Here is a 23,965-nt window from a genome sequence, read left to right as displayed (position 1 = left end):
ATTTTGGCTCTCTCAAAATAAATGTCTGGATTGTTTTGGGGAAAGGATACCGATAATCATTTAGGAACATGATAGAACTGTTCAGGTGTGTTGCTAGCAGATTACAAAAGACAAGGAGAGCCTCAGGGCCCTCAGAAAAAAGAGCAGATGTTCTTCTGAATTCCAGGTACTTGTGTTCACTTGCCTCCTGGTAGCCATTTAGATACATCACAGGTATCTCAAAAAAACTGTCTGAACCAGAGATCTTGATACAATTCCCTCCCCACCTGTTCCTTCCTCAATGCTCCCCATCTCAGGACACAGTACCATCACCCATCGAGTTATTCAAGTCAGTAACTGGGGTAATCACCTTTCACTCTTCTGTCTCCCTTACCCTCCACACCTAATCCAGCACCAAGACCTGTTCATTTTGCCTCCAAAAGATGCATCGAATCCATCCATTTCTCTACACCTCTACTTCCACCACCCTAGTTGTGGTCACCACCACCTCCTAAGTGGCCTCCTTACTTCTATTCCTGCCTCTCTCCAACACCTGATACACAGCAGTGTTCTTCACAAACCATAAATTGGATTATTTTATTCCTTCTTAGTGGTTTTTCAATGCATTAGTATAAAATCCAAATTTCCATACACGATCTTCTACAGGACCACCATCAGCCCGTATGACACCTTTGTGTAAATCAAAAAAGCATGCCTTCCTTAGAAGAACACAGCCTTGGGCAGGGCACAAGACTTGGTGAGCAGAGCCCAGGCCGGATTCCAGCTCCCTTCTCTCCCTTGGCCTGTGCTATTAGTCACGATGCAACCTGAACAGCATGTATGGCGGCCCTGGACTTCTCCAACCTGACTTTTACTACCTTTCCCATTTGATTACTGTGCTCCAGCCACACTGGAATAGATAAGTCAAGAACACATGAAAGGAGGAAATCAAACGCAAAACATTCAGAAAACTTCAAGAGTTAATAGCCCACAAGATACCATGACACTATAAAAAAAAAAAGAGTAAACAAACATTTTTTGAAAAACTCAAGAAAAATTTGTGCCAAGGTACTAAAATATCAAGTGTTCAAAAAAATTTCCTTGTGTGGTTAATTGGTAGAGCCAGAGTTATTTTAGGATAAAAAGACATATTTCAAAATATGGATTCAAATTAAGAGAACAAGGATGTACATAAACTATGTGGGACAGGACAAACTAAATTAGATGACAGAAGGACTTGAGAAGAACTTTTAAAAACAGAAGTTCTTTAAATTTATTATGGGGAAGAGGCCATTTAGCAAATCAGCAGAGTCCCTTGATGAAGAGGAAACAAAGGAAGAGTTCAGGGAAGGAAAGGGGGTGGCTGACTGGTTGAATGAGAAGAATGTTCTGTTCTACCTGAGTCAGGAAGAAAGGAGATCTTCTTGCCCCTGAACTGTTCCTTGGAATGAACTAGTGTAGGTAAGGGGAAGGGGAAAAAGGAAGGAATAGATGGAGGATGGGAAAGAAAAACACTGTAGATAAAAAGAAGAGTGATTTACTATTTCTGATTTGATTTTTAATTTGCACAACCTGAGAAAGAGAAGCAACGTGATGAGCTTCAGGTGGGATTTCTAAACATTTAAGGAAGCTGCAGTGGGAAGCCAAAAGCCATCTGAATGTGTTGACTCTGTAGCACAGAGAGATGACACTACTGGTTCCTTCACGATCTGAAGAGTCTGAACAAAGTGATGAGCCCACAAACAATGATTTGCTTAAGCTGGTATATTGTCATTGAAAAGACGAATTCATACCAAATTGTCATGTTTACGTTTTTGACATGTTGATAAGAGCTGTTTGTTTAAAGTATCTTAGGTGGCAGGACTTATGTTTATGCAAAATAAATGAATTAGGTGATGGTGCATACATATGTTATGAACTGCTTTATACAATAACTAATAGTAATTTTGAAAATCATGAAAAAATTCTAATCTCTAAAAAACAGCATGAATAATATATGAGTTCAAGAGCTACACAAAAATCAATTATTGTCTGTGTACACATTCCAGATGTTAATTCATCCATATCTTCCTCTAGCTCAAACTCTGTCTCCTCCCTGAAGGCCTTCTGATGACTCCAGAGCATTCTGAGTATGTTGTTTTTTAATTCCTTTTGTATTTGTTGTTGAAATGCATAATTAGAGTTTTATAATATTTGTGTCTAATACTAGTGTGCAAAATGCTATCTTTCCACTAATTATTTTGCAAGTGAGATCTTTGTGGTTGATTTTGATATCATTTTCTAACTGTTCGTGGAGCCAAACACCAAATATAATCACTGATTACTTTGATGATCCCTTTAAAACCAAGGGAGTTTCTGATGTCAAAGTAGAAATCAGACCACCTGCTTATATTTGATGTACATATATCATTAAACAAAATATATCTCCTAAAAATAAATTATACTATTTTCTAAAAGTTTAAAAACAAATACTGGTTGAAAACTAATACTTCAGATTATTTCTAAATTAACCACTGAATAAATATATTATAAAAGTAGATGACTATTCAAATACTAGGCTTTGTATTGTAGTAAAAAAATACGAATGCTAAGGAATCAGACTATGCACTGAAGTCCTGCCAAGAACTGAGTAAACTGAGGGCGGAAGGAGAGAATGTTCACCAAGTAACAAACAGGCTAGGTGGTATGGTACAGGGCCCTTTTCATCTATTAACTCATTTAATTCTTACAACAACCCTGGAAAGAACATACAATAATTATTATTCCCACTGTCTACAGTAAGAAATAGTCTCAGAGAAATTAAGTGCCTTCACAAAGATCTTAGAGCTACCATGAGGTGGAGAGGGCTGCACACCCAGGTGTCTCTGGTGGACTCCATAGCTCAGCGTGGTGAGTTTTTCCACACAGCTGTCTTCCTACACATCTACATGGCATAGTGGTTAAGAGCATGGACTTGGTATTTATTTAGTTTCAAAATATTGGGGGATTTTTTTCCAGATAACTGTTAATGAATTCTAATTTGATTCCATTGTGGTTAGAGAAAATACTTTGTATGACTTGAATCCTTTTAAATTTATTGAGACATATTTACTCCCAGTATATGATCTACTTTAATAAATGTCCCATGTGCACTGGAGAAGAATGTGTATTCTGCTGTTAAATGGAGGATTCTATACATATCAATTAGGTCATATTTGGTAATAGTGTTTACTGTATCTCTTCAAAATAAATTATTATACTATTTTCCATAGTTTATATCCTTAATGAGTTTTCTGGATATTTTTCTATCAATTATTGAGAGAGGGTTATTGACATCTTTGACTCTAATTATAGATTTGTCTATTTCTCCTTGTAGTTCTATCATTTTTTGCTTAATTTTTAAGTTCTGTTACTAGGTGAAAAACCATTTAGGATTATTATGTCTTCTTGGTGAACCAATCTCTTTACCATTATGAAATGACCTTCTTTATCTTTGGTAATATTCTAAATATTCAGATTTATTTCCCTGAAATCTATTTTGATTGTAATGTAGCTACTTTAGCTTCTTTTGATTTGTTCTAGCATATCTTTTTTCCATCCATTACTTTTAACCTATTTTTAAAAATATTTCTTTATATAAAAGTACATTTCTGGGCTTCCCTGGTGGCGCAGTGGTTGCGAATCCGCCTGCCAACACAGGGACACGGGTTCAAGCTCTGGTCCGGGAAGATCCCACATGCCGCGGAGCAACTAAGCCCGTGTGCCGCAACTACTGAGCCTGCCCTCTAGAGTCCGGGAGCCACAACTACTGAGCCCGCGTGCCACAACTACTGAAGCCCACGTGCCTAGAGCCCGTGCTCCGCAACAAGAGAAGCCACCGCAGTGAGAATCCCACGCACCACAACAAAGAGTAGCCCCCGCGCGCAGCAGCAAAGACCCAACACAGCCAAAAATAAATAAATAAAATAAATTTATAAAAAAAAAAAAAGTACATTTCTTATAGGCAACATATAGTAGAGTCTCGCATTTTCATCCAACATGACAATCTCTGTCTTTTAATGGGGGTATTTAGACTAGGGCTTGGCAAACCGTGGTCCACAGACTAAATTCAGCCATGCCCATTTATTTGCATATCATCTATGGCTGCTTTTAAGCTACAATGATGGAGTGGAGTGGTTGCAACAGAGGCTGTATGTTCCACAAACCAAAAATATTTTATTTACTAACTGGACCTTTATAGAAAAAGTTTGCTGACCCTGGTTTAGACCATTTATATTTCATTTGATTACTGATATAATTAGCTTTAAATCTATCTTGCTATGCATTTTCTATTTGGCCCATCTCATTTTTTCCCCCTCTTTTTCTGTCTTCTTTTGGATTATTTTTTAAATTCAATTTTATCTCCTTTGCTGGTTTATTAGCTGTAACTCTTTGTTTTTCTATTTTTGTGGTTGGTTTAGAGTTTATAGAATATATTTTTAACTTATTGCAATCTATCTTCTTGTGATATATCACTTCATCTATTGTATAAGAATCTAAATATTCTCACCACCACTACCAAAACAACAAAGGTAATTATGTGAAGTGAAGGATATGTTAACTAACCCTATTGTAGTAATTATTTTGCAACACATATACGTGTGTGTCAGATCATCATGTTGTACATACTAAACTTACAGTGTCACATGTCAATAATATCTCTATAAGGCTGGAGGAAAAAGGGGGCTGTAATGGTTGGTTGATGGATAAAACTAAAATGAAAGGACCCCTTCTTCCCTTCCTTAGATCTCCTGCCATTGTTCCATACTCACCAACCCCAACCAAAAGTCAGAGGGTCCAGGAACTATTACTTTCATCCATTCAATTCAGGCTTTGGGGATAGAAAGCAGGGTTTCAAGGGTGTAGAGTGGCCAGAGTGGGGCAAATGAAAGGAATCTGGCTCAACCCATGAGGCAGATGGAGAAATTCTCAGAGAAGGGTAATCTGCCAGGAAGGTACCCCCAGAAGGGTCCACTGTATTTCCCAGCTCATTGTCAGTTTGCCTACCCATTGCCCTATCTCTTGGCCTATCTTTCAACTGAAAACTTGAGGGGATATTTGTTATTTTTCTTTTCTTTTTTTTTTTAGGGATTCATTCTTCCCCTATTGTAGTCAATATGGTTGAGTGGGAATCTGTCCTGCAAGGGTGAGCATGTGACCCAGGTCCAAATGAATCAACATGGCCAGTCTTGCCAGCTATGGTGATTGGTTCAAGACTAAGCACATGATTCAGTTAGAATCTGACAGCTACAGTGAGTTTTTTGCTAAGAATGCAGAAAAGAGACGGGAGGAGCTACTGTTCCCTTTTTGCCATCAGGAAGGACAACTCTGAGTCTGAAAATGAAACCAATCTGGCAGAAAACCAGCTTGACAGCCCTGAATCCAGCTGTGCCTGAAGGTAGCCCATCACTGAACTTTGCAGTTACGAGAGCTTAAAAGAAGAAAAAAAAGAATTTCACAATAGTATACTTCCATCTTTCCCTTCCCAGCTATTGTGATATTGTTGTCATATATTTAGCTTCTACGTGTTATAAATCTCATTAGATTATTAATATTTTAATTTAAATAGTCCATTATAATTTAAAGAAATTTAAATGATAAAAATATCATATTTATCCATATTGTTACCAATTCTGGTGTTCTACATTCCTTTGTGTAGATCCATATTTCCATCTGGTATAATTTTCCTTCTGAATAAAGGACTTCTTTTTACATTTCTTATAGTGTGGGTGTGCTGGAGATACATTTTTTCTGGTTTTTTCATTCTGAAAAGACCTTTATTTCACCCTCATGTTTGAAAAATATTTTCACTTTGTATAGAATTCTAAGTTGACAGCTCCCACCACCACCCCCTCACCCCTGCCCCACCCTTCTTCTTTCAATACTTTCTGTCCCACTGTCTTCTTGCTTATATTGTTTATGATAAAAAAAATCAGCTCTCACCCTTATCTTTGTTCCTCATATATGTCTTTTATTCTCTGATTGCTTTTAAGATTTTCTTTTTATTAATAATTTTGAGCAATTGGATTATAATGCTTGAGGTGTGCTGAGCTTCTTGAATATGCTTGAGGTTTGCTGAGCTTCTTGAATCTGTGGGTTTATAGTTTTCATCAAATTTTGTTTTTTTTAACTGTTATTTCTTCAAATATTTTTTCTGTCCTCTCTTTCCTGTCCTTTGAGGAGTCCAATTATACATATATTAGGCCACTTGAATTTGTCTTACAGCTCACTGATGCCCTTTTTTTGTTCTGAGTCTCTTTTCTATTTTATTTCATTGTATAGTTTCTATTGCTGTGTCTTCAATTTAACTAACCTCTTCTTCTGGAATGTTTAATCTGCCATTAATCCCATCCAGTATACTTTTCATCTCAGACAATTGTAGTTTTCATCTCTATAAATTCAGTTTAGGTCTTTTTTATATCTTCCACATCTCTGCTTAACATGGTCAATTTTTCCTCTAGTTTTTGGACATATGGAATACAGTTATCATAACTGTTTTAATGTCCTTGTCTGCTAATTCTAACATCTGTGCCTTTCTGAGTCAATTTTTATTTGTTGATCTTTCTTCTCATTTTGAGTCCTATTTTCCTGTTTCCATGCAGGGCAATTTTTGATTGGATGCTAGACATTGTGAATTTTATCTTGTTAAATGCTGGATATTTTTGTATTCTTATAAATATTCTTGAACTCTCTTCTGGGATGTAGTTAAGTTTCTTGGAATCAGCTTGAGTTTTTTTAATGCCTTCCTTTTAAAATTTGTTGAGCAGGACCAGCTCAGCATTTAGTCTAGGGCTAATTATTCCCTACTACTGATGCAAGACCCTTCTGAGAACTCTACCTACTGCCCTATGAATTATAGGTTTTCCAGTCTGGCTGGTGAGAACAGGCATTATTATTGGCCTTGTGTAAGCATTATCTCTGATCCTTTCAGATGGTCTCCCTTGCTCTGGGTAGTTTCCCCATTTATATGCACTGAGCATACATATAATTAATGGGGTTTCTTTGTAGACATCCAATATTCTTTCTCTGTGCAGCTGTCTCCTGAGAACACTATCCTGTGAATTCTAGCCACTTAGCTTCCCTGCACTCTTCATAAGGTCTCCTCAACTCAGAGAATCTGCCACACTCCACCTGGATTCCCACTCCCTGTACCATGGCCTTAAATTTATTTCAAGGCACTAAGTTAGGGCAATCACAGGGGTTATCTTGTTTGTCTCTTATCTCCAAGAATCACTGTCCTTCATTGCCTGATGTCCAGTGTCTTGAAACCATTGTTTCTATCTTTTCTCCAGTGTTTTAGTTGTTTCAGGAAGGAGGGTAAATCTGGTTCCTGTTAGTCTACCTAAGCCAAATACAGACATTTTGGACTTTGTATTAGCTCTCATTTTGGAAGGGGGTGGGGGTGTTCTATCAGTTCTCATTTCCTGGCTATATAACCTTGGCAAATTACCTAACTTCTGAGCTTTATTTTTTTCCATGTGCAAATGGGAATAATAATGTTAGAATGATTAAAATTATATTGATGAAAAGCATTTAGCACAAGGCTTGGCATATAGTAAACACTCTAATAATAGAGACTATTTTTATTATGTAGATTAAGGGTTTAAATCAGATGATCTTTGCAGGCTATTCCAGACCTAAAATTTTATGATTTTATTAATTCAATTTTGAAAATTACATGGCATAATTTTAAAAATTAAAGTGTACCCTCAATATTCATTTTAACCATACATTAATTACACATAAATGAAAACTGATATTTTTTAAATGACGACTTTATCTCTGTCAAATTGTATTTTACAAGTTTTTTTTTTTAATTCTATTAACAGTACACTGAGGTACATTAGGAATTATTAGGCCATTTGGCTCTTCCATTTTAAAGAAGAATTTGGATTATTTTTGCCTCACCCTTCAATGCTGGAATTATTTCTTGAAGTAAACTTTTTCTCCCTGAGTTTTCACTATCAATCCATTTGCTTAGTCAGGAATTAAGGTTTTGTTTGTTTTAACTACTGGTTTCTCAAAACGCTATGTACTGTTTAAAATGAGGTCAATAGTATAATCCTAAGATGTTCCATAATGTGATATCTTAGTAATAATCTAAGAAAATATTTGGTTGGAATTTGTTTATGGCACTATAAAGTGATAGTCAATAGGTGACTATCACTTATTGTAAGCAGTCTGGCTGTGGGAAATGTTTTAATTACAAAAAACAGTTTTTGTTTGTTTGTTTTTTGTTTTTTTTTGTTTCCCGGTACGCGGTCCTCTCACTGCTGTGGCCTCTCCCGTTGCGGAGCACAGGCTCCGGACGCGCAGGCTCAGCGGCCATGGCTCACGGGCCCAGCCGCTCCACAGCACGTGGGATCCTCCCAGACCGGGGCACGAACCCGTGTCCCCTGAATCGGCAGGCGGACCCTCAACCACTGCGCCACCAGGCAAGCCCTTAATTACAACATTTTAACTGAAAAGTAACAACACTGCATTTGGAACCAATTTAAAATGTTCAGCATGCACATTAATTTGCTTTCTTCACATCAAAGCAATACTTGAAATAAACAAAAATCCATGATAATTAGTAAATACTCAGTTATTTAAAAATGTGCCATCCTTGTTGCACAGCAACTATTGCTTCTATTACGTGCTTTTTACATACTCTAAAATAATTAAGCAAGGGCATAAATTGCTATCTACTTTTTTTGACTGTTAAAAGCATTTAAGTTATGAAGTTTATTCTAATATGTGTATTACACATTTGTAAAGGGAACATTTCATTCCTATGCAAAGGCACAATGACCCAAGAAAGAGATGACAATGTCATATTAGCGATTCTCCTTTCTTATGAGAGGACTTTCAGGGAACTTTTAATTCATAGTCTCAATAACTAACACAGCCAAGCGTAACTATCATTCGCTGGCTTTACTGGTCTGGATCTTGATTTACTACTAAGCTAAATTATAAGGTTTATTAACAAAAAGTCATGTCCTCTCAAAAGAATGAAATGTCCATTTATATTAAAGAAAATTACACAGGCCAAAATACATCTATGATATAATTAATTTATTAGAAAGATATCATGGTTTTAATAAGAACTTAGAGAATCTCACATATGTTTATTTTCATCAACAAATTAACTTAGCATAAAGCAAGAACATATAGTTTTATATGGTCAGATGCTAACACTAACGTGGTCGGCATGCTGTGTTAGCACCTCAGGGATAGGGCACAGTAAGCAGCAGTACTAGAGTGGATCATGGATGCAGAGACTTCTTTTCCAGTGGATTATATCTGAAGGTCATTGGTGGGGTGTGACCAAAGAGATGGGGAACTTCTACATAAGCAAAGGCAGGAAAGTTCATTTTGTCAATCTAAGAGGAGCTCAGGAGTTTGAGGGAAAGGAATGATCTGTGAATCTCCATCTGCATTTCACTAATTCCATCAGTGAAATTTCTTTTACTTTTTCAAAGATTTATTTATTAATTATTTATTTATTAAATTTCTTTTTGGCTGCATCGGGTCTTAGTTGCGGCACGCAGGATCTTTTTTGAGGCATGTGGGATCTTCATTGTGGTGTGTAGGCTTCTCTCTAGTTGTGGCATGCAGGTTTTCTCTCCTCTAGTTGTGGTGCACAGGCTCCACGGTGCGTGGGCTCTGTAGTTGTGGTGCATGGGCTCCAGAGCGTGTGGGCTCTGTAGTTTGCGGCAAGCAGGCTCTACTTGAGGCATGTGAGCTCAGTAGTTGTGGCATGTGGGCTCAGTAGTTGTGGTATGTGGGCTTAGTTGCCCCGCAGCACGTGGGATCTTAGTTCCCTGACCAGGGATCAAACCCCTATCCCCCTGCATTGTAAGGTGGATTCTTTACCACTGGACCACCAGGGAAGTACCCATCAGTGAAATTTCTGACTCAAAAGATGGGATGTTTATAATATCTCTTTATACATATTGCCAAGCTGCCCTCCAAAAGGCTGTGTGTAATTTCCAGTCCCTTAAAGAGTAAAAATGGAAGACTATCTCACTAGACTTTCACCGCAAGACAAAGTTGAAGCAGTGAAAAATAATCTCTCCTTGCTTTAATTTGAATTTTTTGGATTGCTAGATAGGTGGGTCATCTTTTCATATTTTTAAACATGGATTGGTAAGGGTAGGGGAAGTGAATAAGGATAGACTAACCAACTTAGTACACCGAGGCTAAAAAAAATAGAAGTAATTAAAGAAGTGTGGGCTTTAGAGAAGAAGGAGAAGAAAAAGCCTATGTTGGAGGTTCCGAGTCAAGATGACGGTGTGGGAAGATGCAGAGTTCGCATCTCCCCACAACTAGGGTGCCTGCCGGATGCTGGTGGGGGACCCTGACGTCCAGGGAGATGGGAAGAACCCCCAAGAGCACCGGTAGGATGTGGGGACACTGAGGGGGGAGGAGAAGTGGAGCCTGGACAGGACAGGTGCCCCTGAGGGGTGACTGAGAGGCAGGAAGGGGAGGGGTTCCCACGCCTGGAGGGACCCTCAGGGGCTCAGATCAGAGGGGGAGCGGGCCCAGCATTTCCCCTGCCCAATAAGCTGGGGAACTCTGCCCGGCTCTCGGGCTGGGTCCTACACGCTCAGTGGTCCCCTCTGGGCCAGGCTGGTCCTGGGGGCATAGGAGGGAGGTCAGGAGAGAACAGGAGAGGCAGTTGAGAGGGGCCCTCCAGGACCAGAGGATCAGGAAATGAGCAGAGGACGTTTGCCACGCTCACTCGGGCACTGGGAACCTGCCGAGCCCCCAGGCTGGTCCCACGCCCTCCAAAGCCCCCTCCAGGCTGCGTGAGTCCTGGGGGCATGGAAGGAGGGCAGGGAGATCAGGAGAGGCAGGTGGGAGGGGACCTCCAGACTGGAGGAGCAGCAGAGGAGCAGAGGGCATTTGCACCACCCACTGGAGCCCAGGAAGCACGCTGGGCTCCCAGATGGGGCCCCCCCACCCTCTAAGACCAGAGGTAGGAGGCATGCCTGGAGCCTTCTGTTCTGTTGAGCCTAAGCCCCCCCTCCCACAACCCCCCGACCCACCCCACTTCCTTTTCCAGCCCTTTGGGTCCTAAGCATACGGCCCGCCCACTGCCCAAACTTCACCGCTGCTTAGGCCCCACCCTCCACAGCCAAGGCCTTTTCCACTTTTTTTTTTCCTCCTCCTCTTTTTTACTATTGTGGTTCTGTTTTACCTTCTAGTTGTTGTTTCATCTATATTTTTATTTTTATATTTTTTCTAACATAGCTGTTAGTTTCCTATTCTAATTTTAGTTTTCACTTTGTTATTGTTCTACTTTTTTTTTTTAACATCTTTATTGGAGTATAATTGCTTTACAATGGTGTGTTCGTTTCTGCTTTATAACAAAGTGAATCAGTTATACATATACATATGTTCCCATATCTCTTCCCTCTTGCGTCTCCCTCCCTCCCACCCTCCATATCCCACCACTCCAGGGGGTCACAAAGCACCGAGCTGATCTCCCTGTGCTATGCGGCTGCTTCCCACTAGCTATCTACCTTACGTTTGGTAGTGTATATATGTCCATGCCTCTCTCTCGCTTTGTCACAGCTTACCCTTCCCCCTCCCCATATCCTCAAGTCCATTCTCTAGTAGGTCTGTGTCTTCATTCCTGTCTTACCCCTAGGTTCTTCATGACATTTTTTTCCCCTTAAATTCCATATACATGTGTTAGCATACGGTATTTGTCTTTCTCTTTCTGACTTACTTCACTCTGTATGACAGACTCTAGGTCTATCCACCTCATTACAAATAGCTCAATGTCGTTTCTTTTTATGGCTGAGTAATATTCCATTGTATATATGTGCCACATCTTCTTTATCCATTCATCCGATGATGGACACGTAGGTTGTTTCCATCTCCGGGCTATTGTAAATAGAACTGCAATGAACATTTTGGTACATGACTCTTTTTGAATTATGGTTTTCTCAGGGTATATGCCCAGTAGTGGGATTGCTGGGTCATATGGTAGTTCTACTTGTAGTATTTTAAGGAACCTCCATACTGTTCTCCATAGTGGCTGTATCAATTTACATTCCCACCAACAGTGCAAGAGGGTTTCCTTTTCTCCACACCCTCTCCAGCATTTATTGTTTCTAGATTTTTTGATGATGGCCATTCTGACTGGTGTGAGATGATATCTCATTGTAGTTTTGATTTGCATTTCTCTAATGATTAATGATGTTGAGCATTCTTTCATGTGTTTGTTGGCAGTCTGCATATCTTCTTTGGAGAAATGTCTATTTAGGTCTTCTGCCCATTTTTGGTTTGGGTTGTTTGTTCTTTTGTTATTGAGCTGCATGAGCTGCTTATAAATTTTGGAGATTAATCCTTTGTCAGTTGCTTCATTTGCAAGTATTTTCTCCCATTCTGAGGGTTGTCTTTTGGTCTTGTTTATGGTTTCCTTTGCTGTGCAAAAGCTTTGAAGTTTCATTAGGTCCCATTTGTTTATTTTTGTTTTTATTTCCATTTCTCTAGGAGGTGGGTCAAAAAGGATCTTGCTGTGATTTATGTCATAGTGTTCTGCCTATGTTTTCCTCTAAGAGTTTGATAGTTTCTGGCCTTACATTTAGGTCTTTAATCCATTTTGAACTTATTTTTGTATATGGTGTTAGGGAGTGATCTAATCTCATACTTTTCAATGTACCTGTCCAGTTTTCCCAGCACCACTTATTGAAGAGGCTGTCCTTTCTCCACTGTACATTCCTGCCTCCTTTATCAAAGATAAGGTGACCATATGTGCGTGGTTTATCTCTGGGCTTTCTATCCTGTTCCATTGATGTATCTTTCTGTTTTTGTGCCAGTACCATACTGTCTTGATTACTGTAGCTTTGTAGTATAGTCTGAAGTCAAGGAGCCTGATTCCTGCATGGCTGCCTGCATGGCTTGCAGGATCATGGTTCACGAGCCAGGAGTCGGGCCTGAGCTCCTGTGGTGGGAGCCCGAAGTCTGAACCACTGGACTAAAAGAGAACTTCAGACCCCAGGGAATATTCATCAGAGTAAGGTCTTCCAGAAGTCCTCATCGCAGCACCAAGACACAGCTCTACCCAACAGCTAGAAACTGCAGTGCTGGAAGCCACAGGCCAAACAACCAGTAAGACAGAAACACAATCCCATTCATTAAAAAAAAGAAAAAAAGTGAGACAGCAAAAAAATATGTCATAGAAGAAGGAGCAAGGTAGAAACCTACAAGACAGAATAAATGAAGAGGATATAGGCAATCTACCTGAAAAATAATTCAGAGTAATGATAGTAAAGACGATCCAGAATCTCAGAATTAGAATGGAGGCACAGATTGAGAAAATACAAGAAATGTTTAACAAAGATCTAGAAAAACTAAAGAACAAACAAACAAAGATGAACAACAAAATAACTAAATGAAAAATACACCAGAAGGAATCAATAACAGGATAACTGAGGCAGAAGAACGAATACTTGTGCTGGAAGACAAAATAGTGGAAATAACTGCCGAGGAGCAGAATAAAGAAAAAAAAAGAAAAGAATTGAAGACAATCTCAGAGACCTCTGGGACAACACTACATGTACCAACATTCAAATAATAGGGATCCCAGAAGAAGAAGAGAAAAAGAAAGGGTCTGAGAAAACATAAGAAGAGATTATAGAGCAAAACTTCCCTAACATGGGAAAGGAAAGAGTCACCCAAGTCAGGAATCACAGAGAGTCCCATACAGGATAAACCCTAGGAGAAACACACCAAGACACATATTAATCAAACTAACAAAAATTAAATTCAAAGAAAAAATATTAAAAGCCGCAAGGGAAAAGCAAAAATTAACATACAAAGAAATCCCCATAAGGTTATCAGCTTATTTTTCAGGAGAAATTCTGCAGGCCACAAGGGAGTGGCAGGATATACTTAAAGTGATGAAAGGGAAAAACCTACAACCATACCCAGCAAGGATCTCATTCAGATTTGATGGAGAACTCAAAAGCTTTACAGACAGGCAAAAGCTAAGAGAATTCAGGACCACCAAATTAGCTTTACAACAAAGGCTAAAGAAACTTCTCTAGGCGGGAAACGCAAGAGAAGAAAAAGACCCACAAAAACAAACCCCAAACAATTAAGAAAATGGTAATAGGAGCATACATATCGACAATAACCTTGAATGTAAATGGATTAAATGCCCCAACCAAAAGACACAGACTGGCTGAATGGATACAGAAACAAGACCCATATATATGTTGTCTACAAGAAACCCACTTCAAACCTAGGGACACATACAGACTGAAAGTGAAGGGATGCAAAAAGATATTCCATGCAAATGGAAATCAAAAGAAAGCTGGAGTAGCAATACTCGTAACAGATAAAATAGACTTTAAAATAAAGACTGTTACAAGAGATAAGGAAGGACACTACATAATGATCAAGGGACTAATCCAAGAAGAAGATATAAAAATTATAAATGTTTATGCACCCAACAAAGGAGCACCTCAATACATAAGGCAAATGCTAACAACCATAAAAGGAGAAATCGACGGTAACACAATAATAGTAGGGGACTTTAACACCCCACTTACATCAATGGACAGATCATCCAAACAGAAAATAAATAAGGAAACGCAAGCTTTAAATGACACAATAGGCCAGATAGATTTAATTGACATTTATAGAACATTCTACCTGAAAGTGGAAGAATACACTTTCTTCTCAAGTGTACACAGAACATTCTCTAGGATAGATCACATCTTGGGTCACAAATCAAGCTTTGGAAAATTTTAAAACATTGAAATTGTACCAAGCATCTTTTCTGACCACAACATTATGGGATTGGAAATCAATTACAGGAAAGAACCTGTAAAAACCACAAATACATGGAGGCTAAACAGTGAGCTACTAAATAACTAAGAGATCACTGGAGAAATCAAAGAAGAAATTAAAAAATACATAGAAACAAATGACAACAAAAACACAACAACCCAAAACCTATGGACCCAGCAAAAGCAGTTCTAAGAGGGAAGTTTATAGCAATTCAATCTCACGTCAAGGCGCAAGAAAAATTTCAAATAAACAATCAAACTCTACACCAAAAGCAACTAGAGAAAGAAGAACAAACAAAACCCAAAGTCAGTAGAAGGAAAGAAATCATAAAGATCAGAGCAGAAATTAATGAAATAGAAACAAAGAAAACAATAGCAAAGATCAATAAAACTAAAAGCTGGCTCCTTGAGAAGATAAACAAAACTGATAAAGCCTTAGCCAGACTCATCAAGAAAAAAAAGGGAGAGGACACAAATCAATAAAATTAGAGTTGAAAAAGGAGAAATGACAACTGACATCATAGAAATACAAAGGATTATAAGAGACTACTACAAACAACTATATGCCAATAAAATAGACAACCTTGAAGAAATGGACAAATTCTTGGAAAGGTACAATTTTCCAAGACTGAACCAGGAAGAATTAGAAAATATAAAGAGACCTATCTCAAGTAATGAAATTGAAACTGTAATTTAAAATCTTCCAACAAACAGAAGTCCAGGACAAGATGGCTTCTATCAAACATTTAGAGAAGAGCTAACCCCGACCCTTCTCAAACTCTTCCAAAAAATTGCAGAGGAAGGAACACTCCCAAACTCATTCTATGAGGCCACCATCACCCTGATACCAAAACCAGACAAAGATATCACACAAAAAAGAAAATTATAGACCAATATCACTGATTAACATAGATGCAAAAATCCTGAACAAAACACTAGGAAACAGAATCCAACAACATATTAAAAGGATCATACACCATGATCAAGTGGGATTTATCCCAGGCATGCAAGGATTCTTCAATATATGCAAATCAATCAATGTGATACAACATATTAACAAATTTAGGAATAAAAAAAATGATCATCTCAATAGATGCAGGAAAAGCTTTTGACAAAATTCAATGCTGATTCATGATAAAAACTCTCCAGAAAATGGGCATAGAGGGAAGCTACCTCAACATAATAGAGGCCATGTTATGACAAACCCACACCAAATGTCATTCGCAATGGTGAAAAACTGAAAGCATTTCCACTAAGATCAGGAAAAAGACAAGGATGTGCACTCTTGCCACTCTTATTCAACATAGTTTTGGAAGTCCTAGCTATGGCAATCAGAGAAGAAAAAGAAATAAAAAGAATCCAAATTGGAAAAGAAGAAGTAAAACTGTCACTATTTGCAGATGACATGATACTACTATACATAGAAAATCCTAAAGATGTCACTGGAAAACTACTAGAACTAATCAATGAATTTGGTAAGGCTGCAGGATACAAAATTAATGCACAGAAATCTGTGGTGCTCCTATACACTAACAAGGAAAAATCAGTAAGAGAAATTAAGGAAACAATCCCATTTACCACTGCAACAAAAAGAACAAAATATCTAGGAATAAACCTACCTAAGGAGGCAAAAGACTTGTACTCAGAAAACTATAAAACACTGATGAAAGAAATCAAAGATGACATAAACAGATGGAGAAATATACCATGTTCTTGGATTGGAAGAATCAATATTGTGAAATGACTATACTACCCAAAGCAATCTACAGATTCAATACAATCCCTATCAAACTACCAATGGCATTCTTCACAGAATTAGAACAAAAAGTTTACAATTCATGTGGAAACACAAAAGACCCTGAATAGCCAAAGCAATCTTGAGAAAAAAAACGGAGCTGGAGGAATCAGGCTTCCTGACTTCAAGCTATACTACAAAGCTACAGTAATCAAGATAGTATGGTACTGGCACAAAAAGTGAAATATAGATCAATGGTACAAGATAGAATGCCCTGAGATAAACACACACACATATGGTCACCTAATTTATGACAAAGGAGACAAGAACATAAAATGGAGAAAAGACAGCCTCTTCAGTAAGTGGTGCTGGGAAAGCTGGACAGCTACATGTAAAAGAATGTAATTAGAACACCACCTAACACCGTATACAAAAGTAAACTCCAAATGGATTAAAGACCTAAATGTAAGACCATACACTATAAAACTCATAGAGGAAAACATAGGAAAAACACTGACATAAACCACAGCAAGATCTTTTTTGACCCACCTCCTAGAGTAATGCGAATAAAAACAAAAATAAACAAATGGGAACTAATTAAACTTAAAAGCTTTGCACAGCAAAGGAAACCATAAGCAAGAAAAAAGACAACCCTCAGAATGGGAGAAAATATTTGCAAATGAAACAACAGACAAAGGATTAATCTCCAAAATATACGAACAGCTCATGGAGCTCAATATCAAAAAAACAAACAACCCAATCCAAAAATGGGTGGAAGACCTAAATAGACATTTTACCAAAGAAGACATACAGATGGCCAAGAGGCACATGAAAAGATGCTCAACATCACTAATTATTAGAGAAATGCAAATCAAAACTGCAATGAGGTATCACCTCACACCGGTCAGAACAGCCATTACCAAAAAATCTAGAAAAAAGGATGTGGTGAAAAAGGAACCTTCCTGCACTGTTGGTGGGAATGTAAATTGATACAACCACTATGGAGAACAGTATGGAGGTTCCTTAAACAACTAAAAATAGAATTACCATATGACCCAGCAATCCCACTGCTGGGCATATACCCTGAGAAAACCATAATTCAAAAAGAGACATGTACCACAATGTTCACTGCAGTACTATTTACAATAGCCAGGACATGGAACCAAGTCAGAAAGAGAAAAACAAATACCATATGCTAACGCATATATATGGAATCTAAAAAAAAAAAAAAAAAACTGGTACTGTTGAACCTAGTGGCAGGGCAGGAATAAAGACGTAGACATAGAGAGTGGACTTGAGGATATGCGGGGGAGGGAGGGGAAAGCTGGGATGTAGTGAGAGTAGCATCGACATATATACACTACTGAATGTAAAATAATTAGCTAGTGGGAAGCAGCAGCATAGCACAGGGAGATCAGCTTGGTGCTTTGTAATGACCTAGAGAGGTGGGATGGGGAGGGGGGGAGGGAGGCTTAGCGGGGAGGGGTTGTGGGGATGTATGTGTGCATGTGGCTGATTCACTTTGTTGTACGACAGAGACTAACACAGTATTGTGAAGCAATGATACTGCAATAAAGATCTATAATAAAAAGAAGCCTATGCTATAAAATAAAACAAAAGAATGAGACACTTAGAGCAACTTTAGTCCATATTCTCAAATTTTAATTGTTGCCCATATGGAACTGTTGCTATAGAGATCATTTTTGTTATAGCCTGAATGTGCTGTCCCCAAAGGATAAGGGAAGGGGGATTGATTTATAGAGGGCCAGACTGGTTGAGTATGGCCAACTGTGTGAAGACTGGAAATGAAAGTGACAAATTTAGAATTAACCTGACCCAGCAACAATACCTAAAGGATTTCATCTGTGGATGGCAGAGTGGGGAATTCCAGGTGGAGACATTAGTTTGAAGGTGGCCACCAATTGTTGCTTGAGGTTACAAGTTATAAGGTCTAGTCACCAAGGAGAAGCATCTGATGATAACCAAATACATTGTTGGGACTTCAGTCAAACAATCTGAATTTCAGTAGCCAGCTCTAGTTCTAGATGCACATGTAAGACAAAATCAGAAAACCAAGACAGAAGGCTAGAGCTAGGATTAGGTACTGGTGGGGGAAAAGAAACAGCTTGGAAGGTTTCAGCACAGTATGCATGATAAAGCCAAGGGATCAATCAAAAAGTATGAGAAGTTTATGACAGGAAGATGATGTCTATAGCCTCAATGACTAGAGCTGTGCAAGGCCTGAGAAGGCAGGGGCTAACAATTTTAAAAGTATGATTTGTATTCTTTAAAATTATGAAAGCAATACATATTCACTCTTGAAAGTTTGAAAAATATAGAAAAGACAAAAGTCAATGCAATTTTTTCATACTCTAAAAGCAAACATCTTCTTTGTAAATAGTGAGCTAAATACTTATTCATTTTATTTGCCAGAAGTTTATAACTGAATAATTTTAAGTCATTGGTCATTGTTCATTCTCTTGTATTATCTTCTTAAAAGCAGAGAAATCATAAGAATGAATTAATATTCCCCTGCTTTTAAGGATGTAGTCAAATGCAGATTCTGTCATTTTATGGGAAAAAGGGTAAATATTTAAAAGTAAAAATTATGCTTTTACATAAGAACTAACAGCTATCTTAATCTTATAAGATTTCAAATTCTATTCTTATGTTTTAACTTCCTACTTGTCTAATATTTTGTAAAAAACATATATTGTAAGCACGTTTGGTCTAGGAAATTCCAGAAAGAATCAAAGGTGTGCATAGAAGCAAAGAGACCTATCTGAAGTAGCCTGGCAAATGGACAGAATTTTTTAAAAACAAATAAGACACATGCTGCTGAAAGCCACATTACTGTTACCTTCTCCCTCCAGTTATCACCGTTCAGCATCTTCTGTCTAAGGGTTTCCTGCAACTGCTCCATGCTTTTCTGATGTGAAATCAGCATCAATTCCCTGAAAATCATAAACACAACAAATGAGTCAAGACACACCCTTAACACCCTTCTTAAATTACAGTTCGTGGCTCAGGGATTATTTCACAACTCAGTCTGTTTATTCTTCTCTTTAGAAATATATATATATACATATGTGTGTGTGTGTGTACTGCTACTACATACTATTTTAACTGTTGTTAACAGCAATTTAAAAACACTGGCAACAAGGTAAGTATTTTCTCAGGCTTAATTTTTGCTTAATAAGTAATATTATTATTTTTGCATGAAATAGTAACAACATATGTGTAGTCACAAATATAATAAAATACTATACATTGTGGTTCTAAAGTTTATGACTAAATTCTAACACTAGGTCATATTTTGTTTCTTTAAAAAAGGAAAATGTGTTGGGATATGACACAAAACGAGCACGTTTGTAGTTCCTGCTAGATTTATTTTTCTTTTATTTATCTCAAGTGCTAATAGGAACAGACTGAATTAAGTAGAGGGTAACATCTGAAATGTGGTATAGTACAAAACATACTAGAAAATAGGAGAGAAAACACAAAGAACATTTTAATATTTTAATCCACATAATTGGATCTTTTTTAATAAATTTATTTATTTTTGGCTGTGTTGGGTCTTCACTGCTGCATGCGAGCTTTCTCTAGTTGTGGCTAGTGGAGGCTACTCTTTGTTGTGGTGTGCGGGCTTCTCATTGCGGTTGTGGAGCACCCGCTCTAGGTGCGCGGGCTTCAGTAGTTGTGGCACACAGGCTCAGTAGTTGTGGCACACGAGATTAGTTGCTCCGCAGCATGTGTGATCTTCCCATGTCCCCTGCATTGGCAGGTGGATTCTTAACCACTGCACCACCAGGGAAGTCCCCACGTAATTGGGTCTTAAAGCTAAGTTTGTGACCCTCTGGGTGGAAGTAAGTGTGGGAGATTCATGAGAACATTTCTCCAGGGGCCCTGAAGTTAAGACTTTAAATATCACAAGTGGTGGCAAAAGTATGCCTGTTGATCAGGGAGTCCCTCCACCCCCTTCTATAATCACCATAACCCTTCTTATTTTCTGTGTAGGTGATTCTTTTCCATTGCTTATTCCTCTTTCTAATCCCTTTGTTTTCCATCATCACCCTCTTCCCTTTAGTTCTGACCCCTTTTCTCAAACTTGTGACTTTCATTTATAACTGCCTGTTAGACATCTCCACCCTGATGAGCCATCAACACCAAAGATTCCACACATCAAAAAACAAATTCATCATCATCTCCAACGGTCTTGCCTTTCCTTTTGACTTCTGAAACCTTCAACAGTCACAATCTTTAGCTTGAAATCCCTGAGTCATCTCTGACTTTTCCTTCTTCTTGTTCTACCACATCCATTCAGTAACAAGTTCTATGTATTCTGCTCCGTGGTGCACCTCGAACTGTTTCCTCCCTTCCTTTCCGACTACTAACAGTTAAGGTTCTTGACTTTATTTCCCACCAAGAGTATTGTAATAGACTGTCAATCTATCTTGATCTGTATTCTCATTTCACTCTTACAGTATTATTAAACATTTTTTAATAAAAATAGTGCCTACATTTCTAGGCTAGAAAATTTTAAGGTCATGAACATAAAGACACATCAACTTGGTAACCAGGATTATGAATATTATTTGAGGGAAAATGATTGAAAAGAACAAAACTCCCCAGACTTTTTTTTCAGAACTGTGTCAGACTAGGTACTTTGACAACTTCCCTACTGAAAATAAGTAAAGTTTTGTTTTCACTTATAAAAAAAAATCTTAAAATTCATCAGCGATCTGGACAAAAAGTTAGGAAGATGCAGGAAACACAAATCAAGAGAAAGGACAGAAAAAGGTTATCAGTGGAAAACTAGTGAAATTTGAATAAAGTCTATAGGTTAGTTAATTGTATTATACCCATATTAATTTCTTAGTTTTTACATATGTGCCATGGTTATGAAAAATGGACAAGAGGGAAACAAATTCTCTGTAACTTTTCTTTAAATACAAAATTATTCCAAACTAATGGTTTAAAAAAATGAAGTAAAAGGAAGAACCCCAACAATAAGTAGAGCATTGAAGCCAATTCTCACCTTGAAGGTACTTTCCAAATCTGATGTACTTGAGCATTAAATTTCACAGCCATGAAGGGCACGGGAGTCAGGAGAGAAAGGAAGAGCTTGAGAGGAAACTCACCTGCATAAAACTGCATCTCAAAGAGGGACACAAGTAGTATGCATTTTTGTCATACTGTATGTAAGAATATGAAATTCACACCCAGTATGTGTAAAATACAAATAACATCCCCTCTCAAAGAACAAAAAAGAAACTTCCGGCTTTGAAGTTTGGTGCTAGGTAGAGGGGAAAATACAAATCTCCCACAAGAATTTGTAAACACAAGCCAATCCCAGTGCAGGTTTGTATCCTGAATTCACACTACCTGAGTGGTCCAAAAAGCTTCATATTGAGGAGATATCTTACAATGGTGTTAGGATAACCTTGCCTCCAGATGCCTGGTAGGAAAAACACCAATATGTTTGGGAGAAACCTATCTTCGACTTGAAACTCAGAGATTCCTACAGATAAAAATTTAAGACCTATGAGACCATAATTTTAAGAATCACAAAATTATTTTTTTTAAAGCTAGTAAGAGGAAGAATGAGCAGACACAAATGATAGCATAATGAAAGCCACAAATTCTAAAGTATTTTCAGATATTGAATATAAATAAGGATGTACAATATGTTGGAAGAAATAAAAGATTAATTTAAATGACTAATGAAATCTGAAATGAACCAATCAAACTTGTAGAAATGAAGCATATAATAACTGAGATGAAAAGTTCAGTAGATGGTCCTATAGCAGATTATTCACAGCTAAAAATGAAGTAATAAACTGAAAGGGAGATTCAAAGAAATTATACAGGGTGCAGTACATGATGTCAAAAATATGTAAAATATAAAAGAGGTTGATATATGGAGGACAGAGTGAAAAGATCTAATATTTCTCTATTTACCATTTCAGAAGCAAATGAGAGAGAAAGGGAGAGGAAGGACATTACAGATTGATGAAAAATACCAACCCATAAATCTAGGAAGCCCAAAGGATTCCAAGCAAGATAAATAAAAATAAATCTCATATCTGGCACCTGGTAGTGAAAATGAAGAATATTGGAATTAAAAGAGATTTTAAAAGATGCTGGAGAGGAAATAAAACATATTGTCTTCAAAGGAACTCAAACATATTGAAAGCTTATTCTCCAATAGAAACAAGGAAGGCCAAAGACAGCAAAATAATATATTAAAAATCCCATGAGAAAATAACCATCAATCTGAAGTTGGGTACCCAGCAAAACTATCTTTCAGAAAGAGGCCGAAATAAAATATGCTCAGAAAAATAAAATCTGAGGGCTTACTGCCAGCTAAACAACTTCTAAAAAATATGCCTTGCAGGAAGGATTATGATCTCAGAAGGAAGGTCAGACGATCAAGAAAAAATGGTGAGCAAAGGAACTGGCAAACACACAGGCAGGGAGGGCTTCTTGGGTGTGTGATCAATTCAGCTGTACAGGGCCCATGTTCTGAAGGGGGTCCTGGGTTTCAGATTTAATGCTCTGTGGTCACCACTGAGAAATTCTTAACAACTTTATCTTTGAGTCTGTGTTTTGTAAGTGAGGTCTAATGGGACAGTCAAGCACATGCTGGGGCCTTGGAGCCTCGGCTCACACAGAGTCCTACCTCTCGACGCCTCCCTGTCTCCCCAGGATGGTTCTCAACTCTTTTCTCCCTGACCCTTGCCCAGCATCTGCTGTCATCCTCTGCTTCAGTGGGCACAGGCATGGGGAATGTTGGGTCTGCCATATGTGTCCTTTCGGCTGAGTCTGGGGCAGGGCCTTGGGTGCCTCTGAGAGCCTGCATCCATGCTACGATTTCTCCATGCCCAAGGGAGCACAAGATTCAATAGCAAACAAACAAAAAAAAGACCCTGACAAGCTGAGAGAAAGATGGTGAAGGAAAGGAAAAAGCTTCTTTCTCTTTTTGAAGGGGCTCCACGTTTTCATTTTACACTGGGCCTGAAAATTATGTAGCCAGCCTTGTATGTAAGTACTTGTAAATAAATATCATCTGTATAAAATATTAGTTTTGACTGTGTGTAATCAGTGGGTCTAACAAAAGTATAAAACTAGAACACTAGACAAAAATGTAGAATATAGGATGGCAGGATGGCAACTGTAAGGTGCCAGTGTTATTCAAGAGAAGTTTGCATTATTCAAGAGAAGTTTGAGATATTAATTTTAAACTTCATTAAGCATGCATGGTAAAATCTCAGAAGTAACCACTAAAAGAACAGAATACGCCATTAGAAGAAGATGCACTAAGAAAATAAAAGAAACTCCAACAATATTGCCCCCGCCCAAGGCCCAAAAGGAGAAAAGAGTGTAGAAAAAGAGGGAGAAGTATTGATAGAAAACTTAAAGTAACAATCATAATAATGGC

The 23,965-nt window shown here is 38.0% G+C and overlaps 1 protein-coding gene across 5 annotated transcripts in view; it reads right to left on the bottom strand.

Annotated features, from left to right (window-relative positions):
• LEKR1 (leucine, glutamate and lysine rich 1) overlaps positions 1–23,965 on the bottom strand; it is a 273,093-nt gene that overhangs the window by 22,772 nt on the left and 226,356 nt on the right. For all 5 annotated transcript variants that reach the window (XM_049709738.1, XM_049709737.1, XM_049709736.1 and 2 more), the window contains one exon: positions 19,385–19,478. In XM_049709738.1, coding sequence (XP_049565695.1) covers positions 19,385–19,478 — 94 coding nt within the window. The remainder of the gene's footprint in view (positions 1–19,384; positions 19,479–23,965) is intronic.

The sequence above is a fragment of the Orcinus orca genome, chromosome 5 (genome assembly GCF_937001465.1).
Source record: "Orcinus orca chromosome 5, mOrcOrc1.1, whole genome shotgun sequence".
Lineage (NCBI taxonomy): Eukaryota > Metazoa > Chordata > Mammalia > Artiodactyla > Delphinidae > Orcinus > Orcinus orca.
Note: the sequence above shows the minus strand (reverse complement) of the source record. Positions and strands in the feature narration are given on the sequence as shown.